The 22,180-nt window shown below is 43.5% G+C and overlaps 1 protein-coding gene across 6 annotated transcripts in view; it reads left to right on the forward strand.

The window, feature by feature from the left end:
* SLC20A2 (solute carrier family 20 member 2) overlaps positions 1 to 22,180 on the forward strand; it is a 107,299-nt gene that overhangs the window by 71,057 nt on the left and 14,062 nt on the right. For 5 of the 6 annotated variants that reach the window (XM_045070990.1, XM_045070989.1, XM_045070992.1 and 2 more), the window contains 4 exons: positions 6,112 to 6,228; positions 10,492 to 10,695; positions 11,732 to 12,323; positions 21,693 to 21,878. In XM_045070990.1, coding sequence (XP_044926925.1) covers positions 6,112 to 6,228; positions 10,492 to 10,695; positions 11,732 to 12,323; positions 21,693 to 21,878 — 1,099 coding nt within the window. The remainder of the gene's footprint in view (positions 1 to 6,111; positions 6,229 to 10,491; positions 10,696 to 11,731; positions 12,324 to 21,692; positions 21,879 to 22,180) is intronic. The other variant, XM_045070993.1, reaches the window with a different exon arrangement.

Raw genomic sequence — 22,180 nt, forward strand, 5'->3', positions numbered from 1 at the left:
TTTCATTCTCTTTACAAATGGCTTTCAGTGCAGTCACCTGAGTGGCTCATTCAGTTAAGCATAAAACTCTTGATTTGGGCTCAGGTCATGATCTCAGGGTCGTGAGATTGAGCCCCACAGTGGCCTCTGTGCTGGGCATGAAACCTGCTTAGGATTCTTTCCCTCTGCCTCTCCTCCTGCTCACGCGCGCGCTCTCTCTCTCTCTCTCTCTCTCCCTTTCTCTTTCAAAAAAAAAAGGCTTCTAATACATTTAGAAAACTGGTTCTATGTTTTTGTATATATTTAATATACAGGTACTGTAAAAAGAGTAGCTACCTCTTTTATTATTTTTTTTAAAGATTTATTTATTTATTTATTTATTTGGCAGAGAGAGCGGTCACAAGTAGGCAGAGAGGCAGGTGAGGAGGGGGGGTATGCAGGCTCCCTGCTGAGCAGAGAGCCCAATGCGGGACTCGATCCCAGGACCCTGGGATCATGACCTGAGCCGAAGACAGAGTCTTTAACCCACTGAGCCACCCAGGCGCCCCACTACCTCTTTTAATTAGGGATATTAAAACATCTGTACAAGAACCTCCAGGATCATTCCTTGTTTGAAAGCCCAGATAGTATTCGCCCTGCTGGGGTTAACATTAAGGACTTTGGTTGGGCAGCTGTGCTGTCAGGAACGTCATGTCTCACCTCTGAGCCTCTGTGCGTCACAATAAAGTGAGGACAGCAGGAGGACTTCCGCGAAAGGCCACCACATCTGAGACAATGCAGGCAGGGTGCGCACACAGTGCCCGACCCGTAGTGACTCGTAATACGTTTTAGAGCCTATTTTGTGACCATCAGTCATAAGTAGCTCATCTTTTCCGCCTCAAGTTGCCAGCATATCCTGAGTCATCCTATCTTTTTATTTTTTCCCACTTGTCAGTTTGGAAAGCTTCTTACTTGAAGTTTTCTGGGGTGGGAGGGTGGGGAGGGCTTGTCTCGAGGAGAAGGAGAGAAAAGAAGGTGATTTTGTTTCCCCACTAAGTCAGAAAAGGACTTTGCTAATATTTTGGTTCCTGGGGCATGTTTGTAGAATACCATTAAGTGTGTCCAGATCTTCTGTTTATTTAAGCAAAGGTTAACTTTTGCCCTTCAAACCAGACTTCCATTGTCTAGTGCTCCACTCTGTCTGATAGCAGTGGTGTCATATTTGGTGATAAGGCTGAGCTGAGAAGGGTCCCTTCCACGGTGACTCAGTCAGTCTCCTTTCAAAATTTGTCGGCCTTCCTGTTGGTCTGGAATGTATTCCTCCTACTTCCCTTCCCTTCCGTCCAACACGTAGCTGCCTCAGAGGCAAAAGGAAGGAACAAAATTCCCTCACAAAAATGAGTAGCAACATTAATCCTACCCTGTTTCAGCCGTAAGAACTTTTGATAAATAGCATTTTTACGCATGGACACAACTTCAGTGGGGCTCACTGGCTGTTGAGCTCTAGTGCTGTGTTTTGATTTCTCTGCTCCTCCATTCTAAATTATTTTGAAGTTGTTTATATCTTGGGCTGGGTTTGATTTGTTTTACTTTGCATTTGACATAACTTTTCTCAGAAAAAAAAAAGTCATTCTTCTACTTCAAAGCCTGAGCACTTTAAAAAATTCTCTGTGTTTTTGTCCTTGAAAAAATAATTTGCAAGAAGCAAAAATAACTTTAGGAAATAAAGTGCTCACTTGGGTTGGATAAAGGCCTGAGGTTTATTTGTAATGAAAAAGTCTTCAGTTGTGTGGGACCTGGTTTTGTTCAGTTTTGAAAGAATGAGCGCTGAAGTTCATTGCATGCTACTTTGGGCTGCCAGAGCTGATAGGCTAAGCTTACCTCTAGCGGTTCTGTTTAACTTCCGGGTCAAAGTGTGGTCCCTTACCCAGCAGCATCAGCATCTGCACATGAGGTAAAGGGGTGAGTGTGTGTGTGTGTGTGTGTGTGAGAGAGAGAGAGAGAGAGAGAGAGAAACTGTGGAAAGATGTCCACGATGTATTGTATATGGGAAATGAAATCACAGAACAATATATCAGTTTGATTCTATATCTGTTCATTTTTTTAACAAAGGAAGAAAAAGATTCTCACAAGCATTTTATACTGTATGTTTATATTTGGAAAATACCTGGAAAGAGAAACACAATATCGTTGATATTATTTCTCTAGAATGAGGAATTTTTATAATTGTATATTATACAGTTTTGTACTGATATTTTCATAGTAAGCATATATTATTTATAAAATTAGAGAAGAAGAAAGGCTGTGGAGAGATGCTGAGAAGTGGGGGCATAAGGGAAGTAATTTATAGTTAATGCCCTATTGGTTTTATAGGAGTTGCTTTTATTCTGTAGATTCTGACAGATAACAAAGTAATGAACCCAGAAGATAGTGTTTCTGAAAAGTCTCCTGCATATTCTGGTCCTTGGGGGATTTGAGATCAAACTGTGAAGATGTTCGAGGTTAGAGCTGCATCCCTGGTCATCTGGTCTTAGCTATTGAGAAACTAGAAAGAGATGCACGGCCATCGCGTGCCTGGGGTTGGAGGGCTGGGCCTCACGGCCCCGGTGTTGGTGTCCGTGTGGGCTCCCATGGCCACTCCTGGCCGAGGGAAGGGAACAGTTTGCTCCGTGTCCACAGAGTGACGAGGCACCCTGTGTCTTATTGCCAACTTAAGGTGTGATGTTGGAAAGCAGTTTGAGATCCTCACAGGAAGACAAGGCAAAGTAGTTTTGTCAAAAGTTTTGCCTCGGATGTGCATTGACTCAAGTGCCTTTCTACACCAAATTTTTGTACTTAGTTGTTTGTTATCCATGAACTTGCTTTTGTATATTTAGTACCAATCACAGCAATGTGATGTTAACGGTCTGTTTGCATGTCTTATGTGATGGCTTTTATAAAGTGAATCTTTGTGTTCGTTTGCTGCCTTGGTACATTACTAAATTGCTAGAATAGTTTGGTCAGATCCAAATTCTGTCCCCATTCTTTTCCCTTCTGCTTTCGTTATCAGTGACTTTCACCGTTTTTCTCTTCCTTGTTTTTTTTTACTGTCTCTCCTCCACTTCTGCCCTCAGTGATGTGTTTATCCGCTATTCTCCCTTCCAGTTTCTCGTGACTTAGGGTGACCTCAGAGCTTTCTGGCCACTACCCAGGCCAAACTGATGGCGAAAGAGATTGTGATGATAGAGCTACCAAGGGCAGGTGGTGGTGTGGCTTTTTGTCAAGGCAAAGGATCAACCTCAGTTTCTCTTTTTTGGATGTTGGTCCTGATGCCTCAGGGTTCCCAGGGGACCCCAGCAGAAAGCATGAAGACGGGCTTGGAAGGAACATAGAAAGCAGCCCTTCTCTGCTTTTATTGTGGTTGTACTCAGCATGGGTGGAAAAAAATAGTGCCCAAGAGCAAACATGCTCACTCATTTAAAATAGATTATACAGGGGGCGCCCGGGTGGCTCAGTGGATTAAGCCTCTGACTTCAACTCAGGTCATGATCTCAGGGTCCTGGGATCAAGCCCCGCATCGGGCTCTCTGCTCAGCAGGGAAGCAGGCTTCCCCCCCCCTCTCTCTCTGCCTGCCTCTCTGCCTACTTGTGATCTCTGTCTGTCAAATAAATAAGTAAAATCTTTAAAATAAATAAATAAAAATAAAATAGATCATAGAGAGGTAGATAATATATAAAATCTATGAAGATATATATATATCTCCAGATTCTCTTTTCCCACAGTAGAGGGACTTGCCCCTCTTACATCAGATTTACACAATGAAGCTAAACGTAGCACAGTTAACAATTTTATCAACTAAAGTAGAAGGCACAAAGAAAACTTCTTCAAAAACCAAATACTTGGTGTCCCTGTGTGGCTTGGGCAGTTATGCATCTGCCTTCAGCTCGGGTCATGATCCCAGGTTCCTGAGACTGATTCCCACATCGGGCTCCCTGCTCAGCGGAGAGTCTGCTTCTCCCTCTGCCCTTCTCACCCCTGCACTGCTCATGGTTTTCTCTCTCTCTCAAAAAAAACCCCAAAATACAAAAAACCTTTTAATCTATAAGAGTGATTGGTGATGTTCTTAGTTTATCAGTTCGATGTTGCCAATTAACAGTTACTACTCAGTTGGGCAAGAACCAGCTTTGACGTGATTTTTTATCACATGTATTAAGATACTGATGTGAAGTTGTAAAGCAGAAGACAGGAAGCCAAGGCCCACGGGTACAGCCCAGTGAGGGGAGCCTGAGTGGTTTTACAAGTGGCAGAACCAGAGCAGGAGCTGGGCTGCCAGCTAACAGGGCCCAACGCCCTCTCCCCCAACCCCCCCACCCCCCGTGCCCTAGTCCGTAGCTTCCTGACGTCAGAGTGAGTGCTCGGAGTGGATTATCGAGCTCCTGAGTGTCCTTACTCCTACCGGTGATCCCTGAGCTAGAATTAAGCTAGGTGATTCTGGTTTTTTGTTTTTCCTATTTATATAGGCTAATCATGGCTCTCACAGTATTAACTACCCATTCTACCTCTTACAGTTACCAAAATGTTTACTGATACCTTAATTGAATAACATTGACTGGTTTTGTATGTATGAAATGTTTAGCAGTGTAACAAAGCCTGCAACATGAAAGATTTATGTAATCCAAGAGCAAAGAGCCAGGCTTTAAATAGTTTATTCCTTTAAAACTTTAAAAACATATTTAACAGTTTACAAAAGTGACATGCTTATTACATGTTGTCCAAGTACAGTACAAATGTATATGTAGTGAGAAGTGAAAGCCCCCTCCAATTTCCTTTCTCTCTACAGGAAGAGCCCTTGTATCATTCCAGAACTTTTTCTACATGCTTGTACATCTGGGAAGAGTATAAATATGGGGTTTTCTCTTTTAATCCTGAATTGGATCATGAGATACATCCAGGCGGCCTTTCTTCCTTACTAGATCGTGGGCCTCTTCCTTAACCAGTATACAGAGCTCGGCCTCGTTTTTATTTCACGTTTCCATAATGATGCACATATTCACTGTCTTGCACATTCTTACTGTTACACATAATGCCACGGGAGTATTGTACACGTCTGCTCGTTCCTGTGCAAGGGTGTTGTTTAAGTAGAAACCTGGGAACGCGGGTGACACGTTGCCTGGTGCCAGCAGTGAGCGAAGAGTACAAGATGCAGAGTGATGAGTTCTGGAGACGGTACAGTGCCTGGAAAATGGGATATTCCTCAACCATGTGCCCTTCACCCCTTTCATTGGCTATTGTAATTGCAACTTAGTGCGCGTTATTGAATGTTAATGAAAAGTTTTTCTGTGTTGTAATTCCATGAGTTGACACTTCAAAGAAGAGTTAAGTTTGAAGGTCAGTGTCCTTTGAAAAAAACCTTTTGTTTCCAAGCTGACTTTGAAAAAGTTTGTGGATGTGGTCAGAGTGTCCTGGCCATTTAAAGCAGGGGGACACCTGGGTGGCTCAGTTGGTTGGGCGACTGCCTTTGCCTCAGGTCATGATCCTGGAGTCCTGGGATCGAGCCCCACATCGGGCTCCCTGCTCAGTGGAGAGCCTGCTTCCCCCTCTCTCTCTGCCTGCTGCTCTGCCTACTTGAGCTCTCTCTCTGTGCGTGTCTCTGTCAATAAAAATAAATTTTTAAAAAAATAATAAATAAATAAAGCAGGGCTGCTGACTCCTCAGAAACCCAGACAGGCAGCAGTCAGCAGCCATGTGCTGTGAGGCTTCCAGACCTCGGCTCCTCACTGCCTGGGAGGGGGCCAGCGGCCGGGCAGAAGATGGCAGAGTCCCTTCCTGGCCATGTTTGTCCACCCCACCCCAGAGTCTCGGTGTTGAGATAATGAGTAAATGGCTTTTTTTCAACTTAATCCACTGTTTGAGCCGCCTTGGTAAAATGTTAATAGCTGGCTTACTACTACACAGTTTAGCCACATAGTGACAAGATGCAGTGTGTCTTAAACACACACCCTCCTTCCTACCCCCAAAACTGTAGATTTTTTTTTTTTTTTGGTTGAGAGTTTTATTAAATACAAAGTCCAGGTGATTGTTTTTGGATTTAGGAAATGTAAAGTTGTGTCGATGTGAGGCCTGACCTTTCAGATGGTGTCCGCTGACAGCACCACTGTCCTTTCTACTTCCTAGTGCTTGGTCTGGTCCTTCCCATGTGGGCGATAGCACTCATCTCCTTTGGTGTTGCGCTGCTGTTCGCCCTTTTTGTATGGCTCTTTGTGTGTCCATGGATGCGGAGGAAAATCGCAGGTAAGGGCTTTTTTCTTCCTCTCACTCACAAAATCCCTGGTTCCTGGGGCTTCAGGTATAATCCACCATCACCCTTACTAACACAGGAAACTGGAAGCGTCGATGACTCTGGAACACAGCACTGAGATACATGCCCCATCCTTGTCTCTTGGCTCCTGCCTACTTTCCCCCTCAAGCTTTTTCTTGGTAACTCGTGACTTGAGTGAGCAGTAAGGTCCTGGTTGCCTCGGATAACTACAAGTTAACTGTTTAGTCAGGTCCTACCGGCCTGATGAAAAACATTAGGGAAAATGCAGGGAAATGCATTTTAACACCATAATATAATATCAAATTATATAAAATGCAAATTAACACCATAATAAAATATCAGTTCACACCCACAGGAAAGGCTAAAAGTGAAGGAACTATTTCGAAGTCGATGAAGAGGTGGGATAACTAGAACTCTCGTGCGCTCACGGTAAAATGTAAATGGTCCACCCGCTCCGGAAGTTGGAATACGTTTCCTGTAAAGTTAAGCTTACATTTACCACATGACCCAGTAATTCCACTCCTAGGTATTTATCCAAGAAAAGTGAAAACACACATTCATAAAAAGGCTTGTATACAGTCATTCTATCATAACAGGAAAAACTAGAAACAGCCCCAGTGTTCCTAAATAGGTGAAAGAATAACCAAAACTGTGGTCTGTTCATCCAGTGGAAACCTCCTTAGCCCTAAAGAGAATGAACTACCACAGCATAATGAATTTCATACACATTGCTTTGAGTAGAAGAAGCCAGATACAAGAGTACATACTGTATGATTCTAGAGAAAACTAATCTACAGTGATAGAAACCACTGGGTGCTAGAGGTGGTAGGGAGTTTACAGGAGACTGATAGCAAAAGGACACATGGGAGCATTCCAGGGTCATAGAAATGTTCTCTGTCCCCGTTGGGGGAGTGTTTATAGGGTGTACTCATTCATCATAGGTCATCTGCCTATACACTTAAAATGTATGTATTTTTTTATGTATAAATTACACCTCAACAAATGCTTTTTTTCTTTTTTAAAGAAGAATATGGGTCAGAAAGTTGCCAGAGTTGTTTTTCTGTCACTAGCAACATAATTGCAAGCCGTGAGGCCACATGCTCTTATAGGGCTCTCAAAAGAAAGGAAGTATTTACTTTTGGCCTCAGAGTGTGCCTTACAGTTGAGTTTCAGTGTGGACATACCAGAATTTGAAAACCCATCTTTCAAAGAAAAGCAAAACAAATGAGGAGACATACCATGTTCATGAATTGGAAGACCCTGTAAGAGTTAAGATGTCAGTTCTTGTTAAATTGCTCCCTAGATTTAATAAAATTTAAATTAAAATCCAGCAAGATATTCTGTAGATTTAGACAAGGTGCTTTTAAAATCTATATGGAAAGGTAAAGGAACTAGAATAGCCAAAAACAATTTTGAAAAAGAACACGTTGGAGGATTCATAGGATTCATATAAAGCAACCAGACTGTGTGGTATTAGTGAAAAAATAGAGACCCCCGTTAACAGAACAAACTAAAGTCCAGAAATAGACCCACATAAATACAGCACATTGATTTTCAACAAAGTACAGAGGCACCTCAGTGGAGAGAGACTCATCTTTCAACAAATGGTATTAGAACATTTGGACATCTGTATGCAGAAAAAGAACCTCGACTTAAACCTCACACCTGTAAAAAAAATAAATAAATAACCAAGTGTATCATAGATTTAAATGAAAATAGTGAGAAGACTTTTAGGGAAAGAAATAAAATGCATAAAATTTGTCCATATTATTTCGAGCCATCCAGATCAGTGTGTAGTGATATCTTGTGATTTTAATTTGTACTTCCTTGATGACTAACAGGACTTACTTGCCATTTATCTAGCTTTACTGATGAAGTGTGTGTTCTTATTTTTTGCTCATTTTTAACTGCTGTTTTCACAGATTTCTATGTTTTTTTTTTTTTTTAAGATTTTATTTATTTGTTTGACAGAGATCACAAGTAGGCAGAAGCAGGCAGAAAGAGAGGAAGGGAAGCAGGCTCCCCGCTGAGCAGAGAGCCCAATGCGGGGCTTGATCCCAGAACCCTGGGATCATGACCAGAGCTGAAGGCAGAGGCTTTAACCCACTTTAACCCACCCAGGCGCCCCCCTCTCTATGTTCTGAATACAAGCCCTTTATCAGGGGATTTGCAAATAACTTCCTCCCAGTCTGTAGCTTGTCTTTTCATTCTTTTAATAGTGTTTCTCAGTTTTTAATCTTCACGAAGTGTAGTTTACCAATTTCTTTTTTTTTCCTAAGTTGTATTTTGGGTGTCACATCTAAAAACCCTTTGTTTCATCCACTCACAAAAGTTTTTTCCCTTTTTAAAATTTTTATAAAAATCACAAATGTTGTGGTTTCATTTATACAACATTCTGAAAAAGGCAAACTGTAGGGACATAGTCAGTGGTTGCCAAGGAGCTGGGCAGGGGGTCTGACTACTCGGAGGAGCTTCGGGAGGTGATGGAATCTCTCTTGTGTCCTGCTTGTGGTGACGGCTACACGGATCTAGACAGGTCTCACAATCAGGAAGGACTCACATATACGCACATAAGTCTTAGTGCATAAATTTAAAAACGAATACAAAAAAGATCTACATTATGGGCGCCTGGGTGGCTCAGTGGGTTAAGCCGCTGCCTTCGGCTCAGGTCATGATCTCAGGGTCCTGGGATCGAGTCCCGCATCGGGCTCTCTGCTCGGCAGGGAGCCTGCTTCCCTCTCTCTCTCTCTCTCTGCCTGCCTCTCCATCTACTTGTGATTTCTCTCTGTCAAATAAATAAATAAAATCTTTAAAAAAAAAAAAAAAGATCTACATTAATTAATACATCCAACATCAGACTCAGTAGTAAAGCCACGTCAGTAATGGGTTGATAAGTAGCTGCTGCTGCCTAAAATGAGCCACTTAAAACATGCCACTGGCCTGATTGAACCCCATACTTAAATGCTTTGACGTTTAAAGGCTTTTCCTACTATCTGAACATTCTTGTCAAATAGACTATAAAATCTTCACTTTTCATCTTAAGGCTATTAATATAACAGCAGGAAACTGACATTCCTCCCCATTCTGGCTTCCCAGGAAATTTTTTTTTCTTTTTGGTCAGTGCCATCTTTTGTTATTTCAGTATATATTTCTTGTTTGGTTGTTTTAAGTACACACTAGTGATTAAGGACACGAACCATAGCCCTAAACTGCCTGCAATTTACCACCTGGGTGACTCTGCTCAAATGACTTAATCTCTGTACCTCAGTGTGCTCATTAATAAAAAGCAGAAAATAATGAAACCTGTCTCATGTAAGCATTAACGATTTTGCTTAGTTATTATTGTTATCATTACAAATATTACCTTCTCTCATTTTTATTATAAGCGCCTTGTGGTAGGAGATCTGTGTGTACCTTTCTTCGTTCCCTGTAGTACAGAACAGAAGTGTCGTTTTGGAAGATCTGTGTATGTTTCTTCCGACTCTCTTAATAGAGAGAGGGGCTGGAGATGCTGTAGGTGTATCCAGCAGAGGAACTGAAAATACTTGCATTTTAGTTTTGTAGGTAAGAGCTTAGAGATTTGCCCAGGAGAATTTACAAGCAGTGAGATCATTAAATCAGCCGCACCACTTATTAGATCTGATTAAAAAGAATGCTACAGCACTTTTGAGCAGCTTTTTAAAAAATCCCTTCTCCTTTTTTTTGAAAGTAAAATATTTTTAAAAGTAAGTAGGATCTCTCTGTTCCTTTTTGGAAGGTGATTTACTTGTTTCCTAAGATTTGGTGACCTGAAGAAATTGGAGACCAATAATTTATTGAATAGAAGAAAACCAAACAAACTATAACTAATAGCTCTGAAGACAAAAAGGATAAACACTTGAGTGATTTTGAGGTTAGTTTAAGAACACAGAAGACCATTCCAGATGGTTGTAGGATTACAGAATGCTGGCCCCGGACAGGACCGTGGGGACCGAATCTAGCCATCTCTATTTGTTGGTTTTGGAGGAGAGAACTGAGGCTGGAGCCTCCCTCTTATACTCAGTAGCTGAATTTTCTGGCTCGGTTTTCCCAGATAATTGAACTCTCCACTTTTTTTCTATCTAGCTGTAACTATATTTTTTCATTTCCCAAGTAAGCAGTACTAAAGTATAAAGACAAATATTCATCTTTATATTCATTTTTTAATAACAAGAACTCTGTTTCAGCATTTTCAGTTATGGCTATATTTTCTTTAGGCAAATTACAAAAAGAAGCTGCTTTATCGCGAGTGTCTGATGAAAGCCTCGGGAAAATTCAGGAAGCAGAGTCCCCGGTATTTAAAGAGCTACCAGGTGCCAAGGCCAATGATGACAGCACCGTCCCTCTCACGGGGCCAGCGGGGGAGCCAGCTGGGACCTCGGAAGGCACATCAGTGGGGAACCACCCCCGAGCCTCCTATGGTAAGATGTATGCAGAGGATTGGGGTTTGCTTGGTGGCAGAGAGCAGTTCTGGGGGAGATATACAAGTGTTTTCATGCACACAAGTGTTCCCCAGTGTCATGGTTTGGGAGAACCCAGGTGTTAAGGCTGTCTCAGGAGACCATGCAGTCAACAGAGCAGGCTCACTCTGGGCCTGTTATGTTCTTCCAAGAACTATTTCTAGTCTCATGAGGAGCCCACACATTGGCCGAGCTCAGCCTCCGTGCGGCTCGGCCAGCTGCACGCACATCCCTCTGTGGGACAGTCACTTAGCTGCCAAAGATTGGCCCTTCCAGCTCACTAAGTGTGCCTTCCTCCCGGAAGACACAAGGAGAAAGCTGAAATTGGAACCAAGGACATCGTCCTACTTTAGAATCACAGAAACCTCAGAGAACATCGAGATTGTCCTGTGGCAGTGGGGTTCTTTTGTCTCCTAACATTTGCGGAGAATGATGGGTGAGCCCCAGCCTCTGCCAAGCCTGTCTGGGCAGCTCCCCACCTTCCTGCAAGGTGGGGCCCTGGCACCTGCTTTCGCTTCCTGTAGGTGCGCCCTCAGACTTGGCCCAAAGAAAGCAAATGGGTTTTGTCCCACTGAGATCTGACAGATAAGTGCCTCTGACTGTCATGATTGGCCTTTAAGGAACACCTAGAATTTCTCTCTCCCAGTGAACTTCCTCTATGAAGTTTCCCCAAGTTCCTTTAAGGATTATCCCTTTATTGGTTACTAGAAACAGGAAAGAGTGTCGTGGTAATTTCTAGAAGACATATTTTAGGAGAAAAATAGCATCACTTTCAAAGGCCATATTATTCATTCGTACATTTCCAACTTTCCTTTGCTATTTTAACCGTATTACACATTCTTTATAGTAATTTGGAAAAGAAAGCATGGGGGAAAAATTGGAAAATGCCCCATAACCTTAATTTCCAGAAAGAACCACTGTGAGGAGTAATATTTCCTTTCAGAAACAATTTCTCTTCAGAAGGCTAGAAAGTGAGACTCTCGTTCACCCTTTTCAGGAAGGGCACTGTCCATGACCCATGGCTCCGCAAAATCACCCATCTCCAACGGCACCTTTGGCTTCGATGGCCACACGCGGAGCGACGGGCACGTGTACCACACAGTGCACAAGGACTCGGGGCTCTACAAGGACCTGCTTCACAGAATGCACGCGGACAGGGGCCCCGAGGAGAGGCCCGCCCCAGAGAACAACTACAGGCTGCTGCGGCGCAACAACAGCTACACGTGCTACACGGCCGCCATCTGCGGGCTGCCCGTGCACGGCACCTTCAGAGCTGCCGACTCATCCTCCGCGCCCGAGGACAGCGAGAAGCTGGTGGGCGACGCCGTGTCCTACTCCAAGAAGAGACTTCGCTACGACAGCTACTCGAGCTACTGCAACGCGGTCGCAGAAGCCGAGATCGAGGCCGATGAGGGGGGTGTGGAAATGAAGCTGGCTTCTGAGCTGACCGATCCCGACCAGCCCCGGGAGGACCCTGCGGAAGAGGAGAAGGAGGAGAAGGACACCGCCGAGGTCCACCTCCTGTTCCATTTCCTGCAGGTCCTCACTGCCTGTTTTGGATCCTTTGCTCACGGTGGCAATGATGTGAGGTAAGTATATGCGTTCCCTCGGCAGGTATGGTGCTGAGGGCCTGCCTGCGGACCAGGCACCGTGTGGACACCCGACGGGGATCCCTGTCACCGGGAGCAGACAGACAGCAGCTGTGGTGTGCTCACAGTGTAGACTCCAAGGGGAGAATCAGGTCTGCAGGGGAATGGCAGCGTCTTGGGGACTGTGGTATTGGCGAGGCTACTCAAGTTAGGGCTCACGGGGTGAGCTCTGAAGGGGCTAAGGGAGCCAGCTGTGTGAGCAGCTGTGCAAGAGAAGCTCCAGAACAGCAGGTGCAAAAGGCCTGAGGCAGGAGCGCACCTAGGGTATTGTAGGAAGAGCAAGGAGGCCATGGAGGGAGAGTGTGGACCAGCAGGTCAGCAGGTCATGGAGGCCTGGACTACGTAGAGTCTCTATTCTCTTCTTACGAGCTGGGAAGCCCTAGGCAAGCCACGTGTTTGTTTGGGAGCCTCAGTGTCCCAATCTGTAAAATGGGAGGAAAACTAGTACCAGCCTCATGGGGTTTCTAGGAGGATTAAGTGAGATGCTATATTTAATGTGCTTAGGACGGTGCTTCTCACATAGTCAGTATCTATGTATTTTCTCCATTACTATTATTATCATCAAGCCTAATGTTTTTCTCCAAATCAGGAAAACATGCTGTTGTATTTCTTATTGCCCAGATATATGGTTTTGATTCTACAGCTCTGGCTTTTCAGACACTGCCTAACCATGTGCGGTTCAGGGTCTGTTCTTTTTAGAAGAAGTCGTCCTCCCAGACAAGAGACATGGTCATGTCGGGTTCCACCCGCTGTTACGTAGGTGTTGCCGTGTCACTGTATTTCAGGCATCGTGTTCGGTTCTAGCTTACTTTTGTGACTACGTGCCCAGCACCACCCTACTTCCTCCTCCTCCAGATCAAAAATTCCTACTGAAGCCCTGGTACCGGCAAGGTGTTCTGAATTGGGTCCCTGTTCTTGGAGTTTAAATTCCAGCTGGGGAGATTAAAAGAACATACATGGAGAAGTAACGAAGCACCCCAGAGCCGTATTGCAAGGCCTCAGGAGGTCCCAGGCGGAACTGCTGCAGGGGACTGGCGTCTCAAGCAGTGGCTTGCTGGGCAGGGCCTGGTTTTGAGGCTTCCGAGTGCAGACATGGTCAGGTAAAAGTGCAAGGTTCTGGAAGTGATGTGGCAGTGAAGGGAAACTTCTATTCCTTTAACCCAAGGCTATTAAGTTTACCCCAGGCTTCATTGCTGAACCATTGGTAACTTATTCTTAATCCGTCTCCAAATGGTCCTTTGAGGTCATAGTGGTATCCTTCAAAGACGAAATCTGAAGCTCAGAAATACGACGTCTCTTGCCCAGGATCACACAGCTAATAAGAAGCAGACTCGACAGGCAGCTCTTCATGACCCTCAGCCTCCGCTCTGCCTGCACGGCATCCGGCGGGCTGAGGAGGGGAAGCTGGAGCCGCAGACGGCCCCTCGAAGGCCTGTGGGGGCTTCTGCACAGAGGAGCTCAGAGGCTGCCACTCCCTCCTCACAACAGACTGAAAAATCAACAACTCCTCTTGGAGCCGTGAGAGAGAGGAGGGCCGAGGGCAGACGGCTGGCCCCAAGACGAGTACGGGAGAGACAGACAAGCATGGGGGTCACGGGGGAGACACGTGAGTGGAAAGCGTCGTGGGAACCAGTGCCGGGCCGGAGGGCCTGAACGGTAATGATGAATTCCTAGAGGCCCAGTGGAGGCGAGTGTGGGAGGTAAAGACTCCAGGGAGAGCCCATGGTAGGGCCCCCACCAGACTGTCCGTTTTGCCTCTAGGAGCTCTGCCAGCTCCTCACAGTGAAGATCAGAGGAAGCAGTCGCCTCCTGCTTCCATGGTGGGGGAGAGGCAAAGTAACCATACTTGACAGACCCAGACCACTGTGTTCTTAGCAAGCTGCCCTCAGGGGAAAGTGGTTAACCGGAGCCTAACCCGCTGAGGTACGATCATAGCCTAACCTCGAAGAAGAGAAACTAGCCCATGAGAACCATGAGACAGAGCAAGTATCAGAACCAGACATGGCAAGGGATGTTAGAATGGTCGGGTTGGGAATTTAGAACAACTGTAATTAACATGCTAGGAGTTTAATGGATAAGGTAATCGTCGTGCAAGACAGATGGGCAATGGAAGCAGAAACAACGGAGGCACTAACAGAGAACCAGAAGGAAATACTGGAGACGACCCTGTAAGTGAAGAAGGCCTTTGGTGGGCTTACTGGTGCACTGGACACGGCTGAGGAAAGAATCTCTGAGCTTGAGGCTATGTCAAAAGGAATCCCCCAAACTTAAGAAACCAAAGACCAAAAAACCAGAATAGAATATCCAAGGAGTGTGGGACAGTTACAGAGGTGTTAACATATGCGTAATAGGATTACCAGGAGAAGACAGAGAGAAAGGGACAGATGAAATATTTGAAACAATAATTATGGAGAATTTCCATGAATCAATGGTAAACACCAACCCAGAGGTCCAAGTAGAATAAATGCCCCCAAGAAACTATATCTAGGTATATCATTCTCAAACTATAGAAAATTAAAGAAAAATTCCTGGAAGAAGTCAGAAGAAAAAAACTTACCAGAGGAACAAAAATAAGAATTAATCCATCTTCTCCTCAGAAAACCATGCATTTGAGAGGGTAGTGAAATGTATTTAAAGCGTTGAGCGTGGAAAAAATCCACCAGCCTAGAATTATGTACCCTGGGAAATTATTCTTCAGAAGTAAAGAAGAAATAAAGACTTTCTCAGATGCACAAAAATTGAGGGAGGTTTTGCTAAATACCTTGCCTTGTAAGAAATGTTAAGAGAAATTCTTTAGGGGCACTTGGGTGGCTCAGATGGTTGAGCGTCTGCCTTCGGCTCAGGTCATAATCCCAGGGTCCTGGGATCGAGTCCCACATCAGGCTCTCTGGCAGAGGACCTGCTTGTCCCTCTCCCTCTCCTGCTCCCCCTGCTTGTGCTCTCTCACACTCTCTGTCAAATAGATAAATAAAATCTTTAAAAAAAAAAAAGAAAGAAAGAAACTCTTTAGAGAGAAGAAAAATAATATAGCTCAGAAACTCAGATCTACATCAAGAAAGGAAGAACATCAAACCTGGCGATTCGCAGACCTGTACCCCTGGGACTCATAATACATTATATGTTAATTAAAAAAAAATTTTAATATTAAAAAAAAGAAAGGAAGAACATCATGGAAGGATTAAGTAAAGGTAAAAAAAAAGTTATTTTTCTTATTCTTAAGTGATCTAAATGATAACAGTTTGTTCAAAATAATACTAACAGTGTATCAGTTATTCAGTTGTATATGCTAGTATATACTATATGTACATATACAGTTACCTAAATATAGTTTAATATATAAACATATCTCAACAAATTAAAAAGAGTATAATACAATGTCTGCTGTCAGACCACAGTTGAACTATACACACACACACACACACATATCCCCATACATACACACAGCTATATATATATGTATATGTATGTATGTATATATATAATTGACCTTTGAACAACATGGGTTTGGACTGTGCATCTACTTATGTGCAGGTCTTTTCAATAACTACAGTACTATAAATACATTTCTTTTCTTTATGATTTTCTTAACATTTTCTTTTCTCTAGCTTACTTTATTGTAAAAATATAATATATAATACATATAATATGCAAAATATGTGTCCATAGGCTTCCAGTCTTCCAGTTAGCACTACTAGTAGTAAAGTTTTTGTGGAGTCAGAAATTATAGAGGTGGTTCAGTTCATTAAGTGTCTGCCTTTGGCTCAGGTCAGGGTCCCAAGGTCCCGGGATCGAGCCCCACATGAGGCTCCCTGCTCAACAGGGAGCCTGCTTCTCCTCTCTCTCTGCTGCTCCCCCTGCTTGTGTTCTTTTGCTCTCTCTGTCAAATAAATAAATAAAATCTTTAAAAAAGAGAGAGAAATTATACACAGAGTTTTTACTGTGTGGGGCTCAGCATCCCAATCCCCACAGTGTGGAAGTCAACTAAGTATATATTTTATATATTTTATATATTTTACATTTGATACTTATATTTATATTATATATTTTATATGTGTGTATATATGTATATGTGTATTGATACATGTATGTATTATATATATGTATGTGTGTATATATGTATATAATACATGTATGCCTGTGTTAAATGAAATGAATGACAGCAGTGATATAGGGGATGGGAGAGAGAAATGAGGATTTTTTTTTTTATTTTAAGGACCCATGCTGTCTGTGAATGGTACATAGTCTTTTTTTTTTAAAGATTTTTTTTTTTTATTGGACAGACAGAGATCACAAGTAGGCAGAGAGGCAGGCAGAGAGAGAGGAGGAAGCAGGCTCCCTGCCGAGCAGAGAGCCCGATGTGGGACTCGATCCCAGGACCCTGAGATCATGACCTGAGCCGAAGGCAGCGGCTTAACCCACTGAGCCACCCAGGCGCCCCAATGGTATAGTCTTTTTTGAAAGCAGACATGGAGTAGCTATATAAGTATGTATTGCAAAGTCTAGGGCAACCACTAAAAACAGTTTTAAAAAAGTATAAACAATATCCTAAGAGAAGAAAGAAAATGACATCATATAAAATGCTCAATTAAAAGGCAAAAAAAGTGGAAGACAAAAACAAGAAAGAACAAGGCCAACAAATAGAAAAGAGTAACAAATATGGTAGATCTTAATCTTCCTAAATCAGTAATAACTTTGAATGTCAGTGGTCTAAATGCACCTGTTAAATGACAAAGACTGCTGGACTGGATCAAAAACCAAGACCCAAATGTATGTTGCCATAAGAAATCCACTTTAAGTAGAAAGACACATTCAGGTTAAAAGGAGGAAAATATACCATGCTAATACTAATAAAGGAAAACAGGAGTTTCTGTATTAATTTTAGATAGAACAGACACAGATTCAGCAAACAGAAGAACAGTAAGGATATAGTTGAATCCCCTAAACCCATCAAATCTGCTGGATATAACTGACATCTGTGAACTAGTTCATCCAACGGTAGCAGAACTCACATCCTTTTCAAGCCCATATGGAACATTCAGTGAGATATGCTGTATTTTGGACCATAACACACACCTAAACACATTTGAAAAAATAAAGCTAATATAGTGTCTGCTCTCAGAGCACAATGTAATTAAATTAGAAATCCACAACAGAAAGATAATTAGAAGATTCCAGAATACCAGAAGATTAAACAACACACTTCTTTTTTTTTAAGCTTTTATTTATTTATTCAACAGATAGAGATCACAAGTAGGCAGAGAGGCAGGCAGAGAAAGAGAGAGAGAGAGAGAGAGAGGAGGAAGCAGGCTCCCTGCCGAGCAGAGAGCCCGATGTGGGGCTTGATCCCAGGACCCTGAGATCATGACCTGAGCTGAAGGCAGAAGCTTTAACCCACTGAGCCACCAGGTGCCACTAAACAACACACTTCTAAATAACACATGGATCAAAGGAGAAATTTTTAAGTATTTTAAACTAAATTAAAATGAAAACACATCAAAATTAGTGGGATGCAACAAAAGCAGTGCTAAGAAATTTATAACACTGAATGTATATATTAGAAAAGAATAAATATATAAAATAGGTAATCTACATTTCCACCCAAGGAAACTAGAAAAAGAGGAGAAAATTAAATCCAAAGTAAGCAGAGGAAATAATAAGAATTAGGAAAGAATCAGTGAAATTGAAATCAGGAAGTCAAAAGAGAAAATCCTTGAAACCAAAGGCTAATTTTATGAATAAATTAATGAAGTTGATAAGCCTCTAGCCAGGCTAACTAAGAAAAAGAGGATACAAATTACTAACATTGGAAATGAAAGAGTGGACTTCACTTTAGGTCCTATAGACATTAAAAAGACAATACTCTGAACCGCTCTGCTCATAAATTTGATGACCTGATGAAAAAGACTGAATTCCTTGAATGACACAATTTGCCAGAACTCATGAAAGAAGAAATAGACTATCTGAATTGGTCTGTATCTATTTAAGAAATCAAACCATAATTAATAACCTTTCAAAACAGAAAGCACCATGCCCAGATGGGTTCCTTGGTGAATTCTGCCAAAGATTTAAGGAAGAAACTATGCCAACTCTCTAGTCTCCTTCAGAGGATAGAAGTAGAGGAAATACTTCTCAACTTATTCTGTAAGGCCAGTATTACCTTATTACCAAAACCAGAGGAGGACATTGACATAAAAGAAAACTGCAGACCAGTATGTATCACAAACATGGATGTACGAATCCTCAACAAAATATTAGCAAATTGAATCCAGTGATGTATAAAAAGAATTAAAAACCATGACCAAAGGATGTTTATCCCAGGTATGCCAGGCTGTTCACATCCAAAAATCAGTTAATGTAATCTATCACATCAATAGGCTAAAAAAGGAAAAATTACATGATTGTATCAATAGTTGCAGAAAAATCTTAAACAAAATTCACCTCTTTTTCATGATAAAAACTTTAAGTAAACTAGGAATAAAGGGGAACTTCTTCAGTTCCTGAAATGAGTAAGCAGTTATAGCAGGGTTGCTGGATATGATGTTAATATACAAGTCAATTGCTTTCCTACATACCAATAATGAACCAGTGGCATTTGAAATTAAAAACAGAATATTGTTTACATAATGAAACAGTTATAAATCTAACAAAATTTGTACAAGATTTACATGCAGAAAACTATAAAACTGATGAATAAAATCAAAGAATTAAATGGAGGGATTTTCCATGTTCAAGGATAGGAAGACTCAATATTGTCAAGATGTCAGTTCTTCCCCCCTTAATTTATAAATTCATTACAATCCCAGTCAAAATCCCAGCAGATTATCTTATGGATATCGACAAACAGATTGTAAAATTTGTCAGGAAAGGCAAAAGACCCTGAGTAGTCAGCACTGTATTGAAGGAGTAGGACAAAACTGAAGGACTGACAGTACCCATCATCAAGACTTACTGTAATAAAGCTACAGTAATCAAGATGGTGTGGTACTTGGGAAAGAATAGATAAGTCAGTGAACCAGAATAGAGCTCAGAAGTAGACCCCCTTGGGGGTGCCTAGGTGGCTCAGTCGATTTAAGTGTCTGCCTTGGGCTCAGGTCATAACCCCCGGGTCCTGGGACCAAGCCCTGCATCGGGCTCCGTGCTCAGCGGGGAGCCTGCTTCTCCCTCTGCCTCTGCCCCCCACTCATGGGTGCGCACGCTCTCTCTCTCTCTCTCAAATTAATAAACAAAATCTTTAAGAAAAAAAAGAAATAGTGCCCCATGAATACAATCAACTGATTTTTGACAGAGGAGCAAAGGAGATGCAACGCAGCAAAGAGAGTCTTCTCAGCAAACAGCGCTGGAGCAGCTAGACGTCCATGCGCAGAAATGAATCTGGATGCAGACCTTACACCAGTCAGAAAAAGGAACTCAAGATGGATCGCAAACCTAAATGTAAAGTGGGAAACTATTAAAACTCCCAGTAGGATGACACAGGACAAAACCTAGATGACCGTGGTTATAGAAATGACCCTTTAGGATACAACACCAACAGCACAGTCCATAAAGGAAATACTAGGTAAACTGGGCTTTATTAAAATTGGAAACTTTTGCATGGCAGAGGACAGTGTCGAGAAAATGAGTAGAGAAGCCAGATATGGGGGCACCTGTGTGGCTCAGTTGGTTAGCTGTCTCCCTTCAGCTCAAGTCATGATCTCCGCGCCATGGGATTGAGCCCCATGTTGGGCTTCCTGCTCAGTGGGAGAGTCTGTTTCTCCCTCTGCCCCTGCTCCTCCCCACCCATCTGTTCTTTCTCTCTCAAATAAATAAAAAAAAATAAAGATGCCAGAAAAAGAAAAAATACTTGCAAAAGACAAATCTGCTAAAAGAGTAATATACAAAGAACTCTTAAAACTCAGCAATAAGAAAACAAACAATCCAATTTAAAAAGGGGTCCAAACACCTTACCAGACACTTCACCAAAGAATGGGGCGCCTGGGTGGCTAAGTGTCCTACTCTTGGTCTTTGCTCAGGTCTTGATCTCAGGGTAATGAGCTCAAGCCTTGTACTGGTCTTCACTCTGGACATGGAGCCTGCTTTAAAAACTAAACAAAACCAAACCTGTGGCATCCCCCAAACAGTCCACATGTGCCTGCCAAGGGTCTGAGTGACAGTAACGGTTGAGGAGAAAGAGGGTGAGGCCTGACTCCTGCCTTCAGCTGGTGACGTAATGTTGGCATCCATTTCCTCGTCAGTAAGATGGGAGCAGCCATACCTAGCGGCAGGCTGGGTGTGAGAACTGAGGGTTAGAGACAGTGTTTGTGGTCTGTCGTGTGGGAGCTGACATGGCTGCCCAAACTGGTAGCTTGTATTAGTAACAAGGCTAGTCATGAAAATAGAAATAGAGAAAAAATAGAAAAGAAAAAAAGAACTGGGTTTTTGTGTCCACTTGTGATAATTCAGTACTTCTTTAAAAAATTAATAAGTCACACACCCATTAAGGGAGAGGCTCCTGTTAAAAAAGAAAAATCACGGTGACAAGTGTTAGCGAGGGTGTAGAGAAATGGGAGCCCTGGTGCGCTGTTGGCGGGCATGTGAACAGGTGCAGCTGCTGTGGAAAACGGTCCGGAGGTTCCTCAAACTATGAAAAATAGCACCACCGTGTGACCCAGCAGTCCTCTTCCTTCTGAGTTTGTGCCCGGAAGAGTTGCACGCAGGGTCCCGCAGGGACATCTGTACACCCGTGTTCACCGAAGCGTGTTTTGCCGCAGCCAGGAGGTGGCAGCGCTAGGCGGACGGACAAAGGTGTGGGCTGTCGTCGGGGAGCAGGGTGCACAGCCTGGAAGAGGAGGAACTTCCGACTCGTGCTCCCACGTGGATGAACCCTGAGGACGAGATGCAGAGGGAAATAAGCCCATCACATGAAGACAAATACTGAGTCCTTCTCCTTCTGTGAAGTGCCTAGCGTAGTCCAATCCGTGGAAACAGAGAGTGGGCTGGTGGTGAGCCGCGCCCGGTGGAGGGGTGGGATGGGGCAAAGGGACTTCCTGTACCTGTACCGTGGGTGTAAAGTTTCAGATTTGCAAGGTGAGAAAGTCCTAGAGCTCTGGTTCACAGCTGTGGAGCTGCTGAACACTACAGAGCCATACGCTTAGAAATGGCGAAACTAGTAAAGTTGATGGGGTTTTCACCACAATAAAACAAATGAGTCATTTCGATTGTGTGGGCGATGCGCAAATACAGGCCGGTGGGCTTTCCTCAAGCCCGGGATGCACGGGACCGTGGGCTCATGCAGACCATGTCTGTGTCACTGTCTCTTTTCCTCCTTCCCAGTAACGCCATCGGTCCCCTGGTAGCCTTGTGGCTGATTTACGAGCAAGGCGCAGTCCTGCAAGAAGCAGCGACCCCCGTCTGGCTGCTGTTTTATGGAGGAGTTGGAATCTGCACCGGCCTCTGGGTCTGGGGGAGAAGAGTGATCCAGACCATGGGGAAGGACCTCACTCCCATCACACCGTCGAGGTAGGCCAAAGCGCCGGCCCAAGGGGCAGGGCTGTCCTCCCGGGCCTGCCGCAGAACCGGCTTGCAGTGTCTGAAGCCCTCCCACGCTGCTCCTCTGCCCCCATGCCCTCTGCACAGCCTCGGGGGGCCGCTGGGGCCCAGTGGGCTCCACGCCCATCGTTGCTGTCCCTCGTGCGGCATACCTGGCCCATCTGCAGTGGCTTCGAGTGAGGGAGAGAAGCTGAGAGGCTGGGAGTGTAGGAGGAAGAGAAGCTGAACCAGAGCGGGAGGGAAGAGGAAAAGAAACCTGGGTCCAGGCCCCC

This window comes from Mustela putorius, unplaced genomic scaffold, assembly GCF_011764305.1.
Source record: "Mustela putorius furo isolate JIRA1106 unplaced genomic scaffold, ASM1176430v1.1 tig00003976_pilon_pilon_pilon, whole genome shotgun sequence".
Taxonomy (NCBI): domain Eukaryota; kingdom Metazoa; phylum Chordata; class Mammalia; order Carnivora; family Mustelidae; genus Mustela; species Mustela putorius.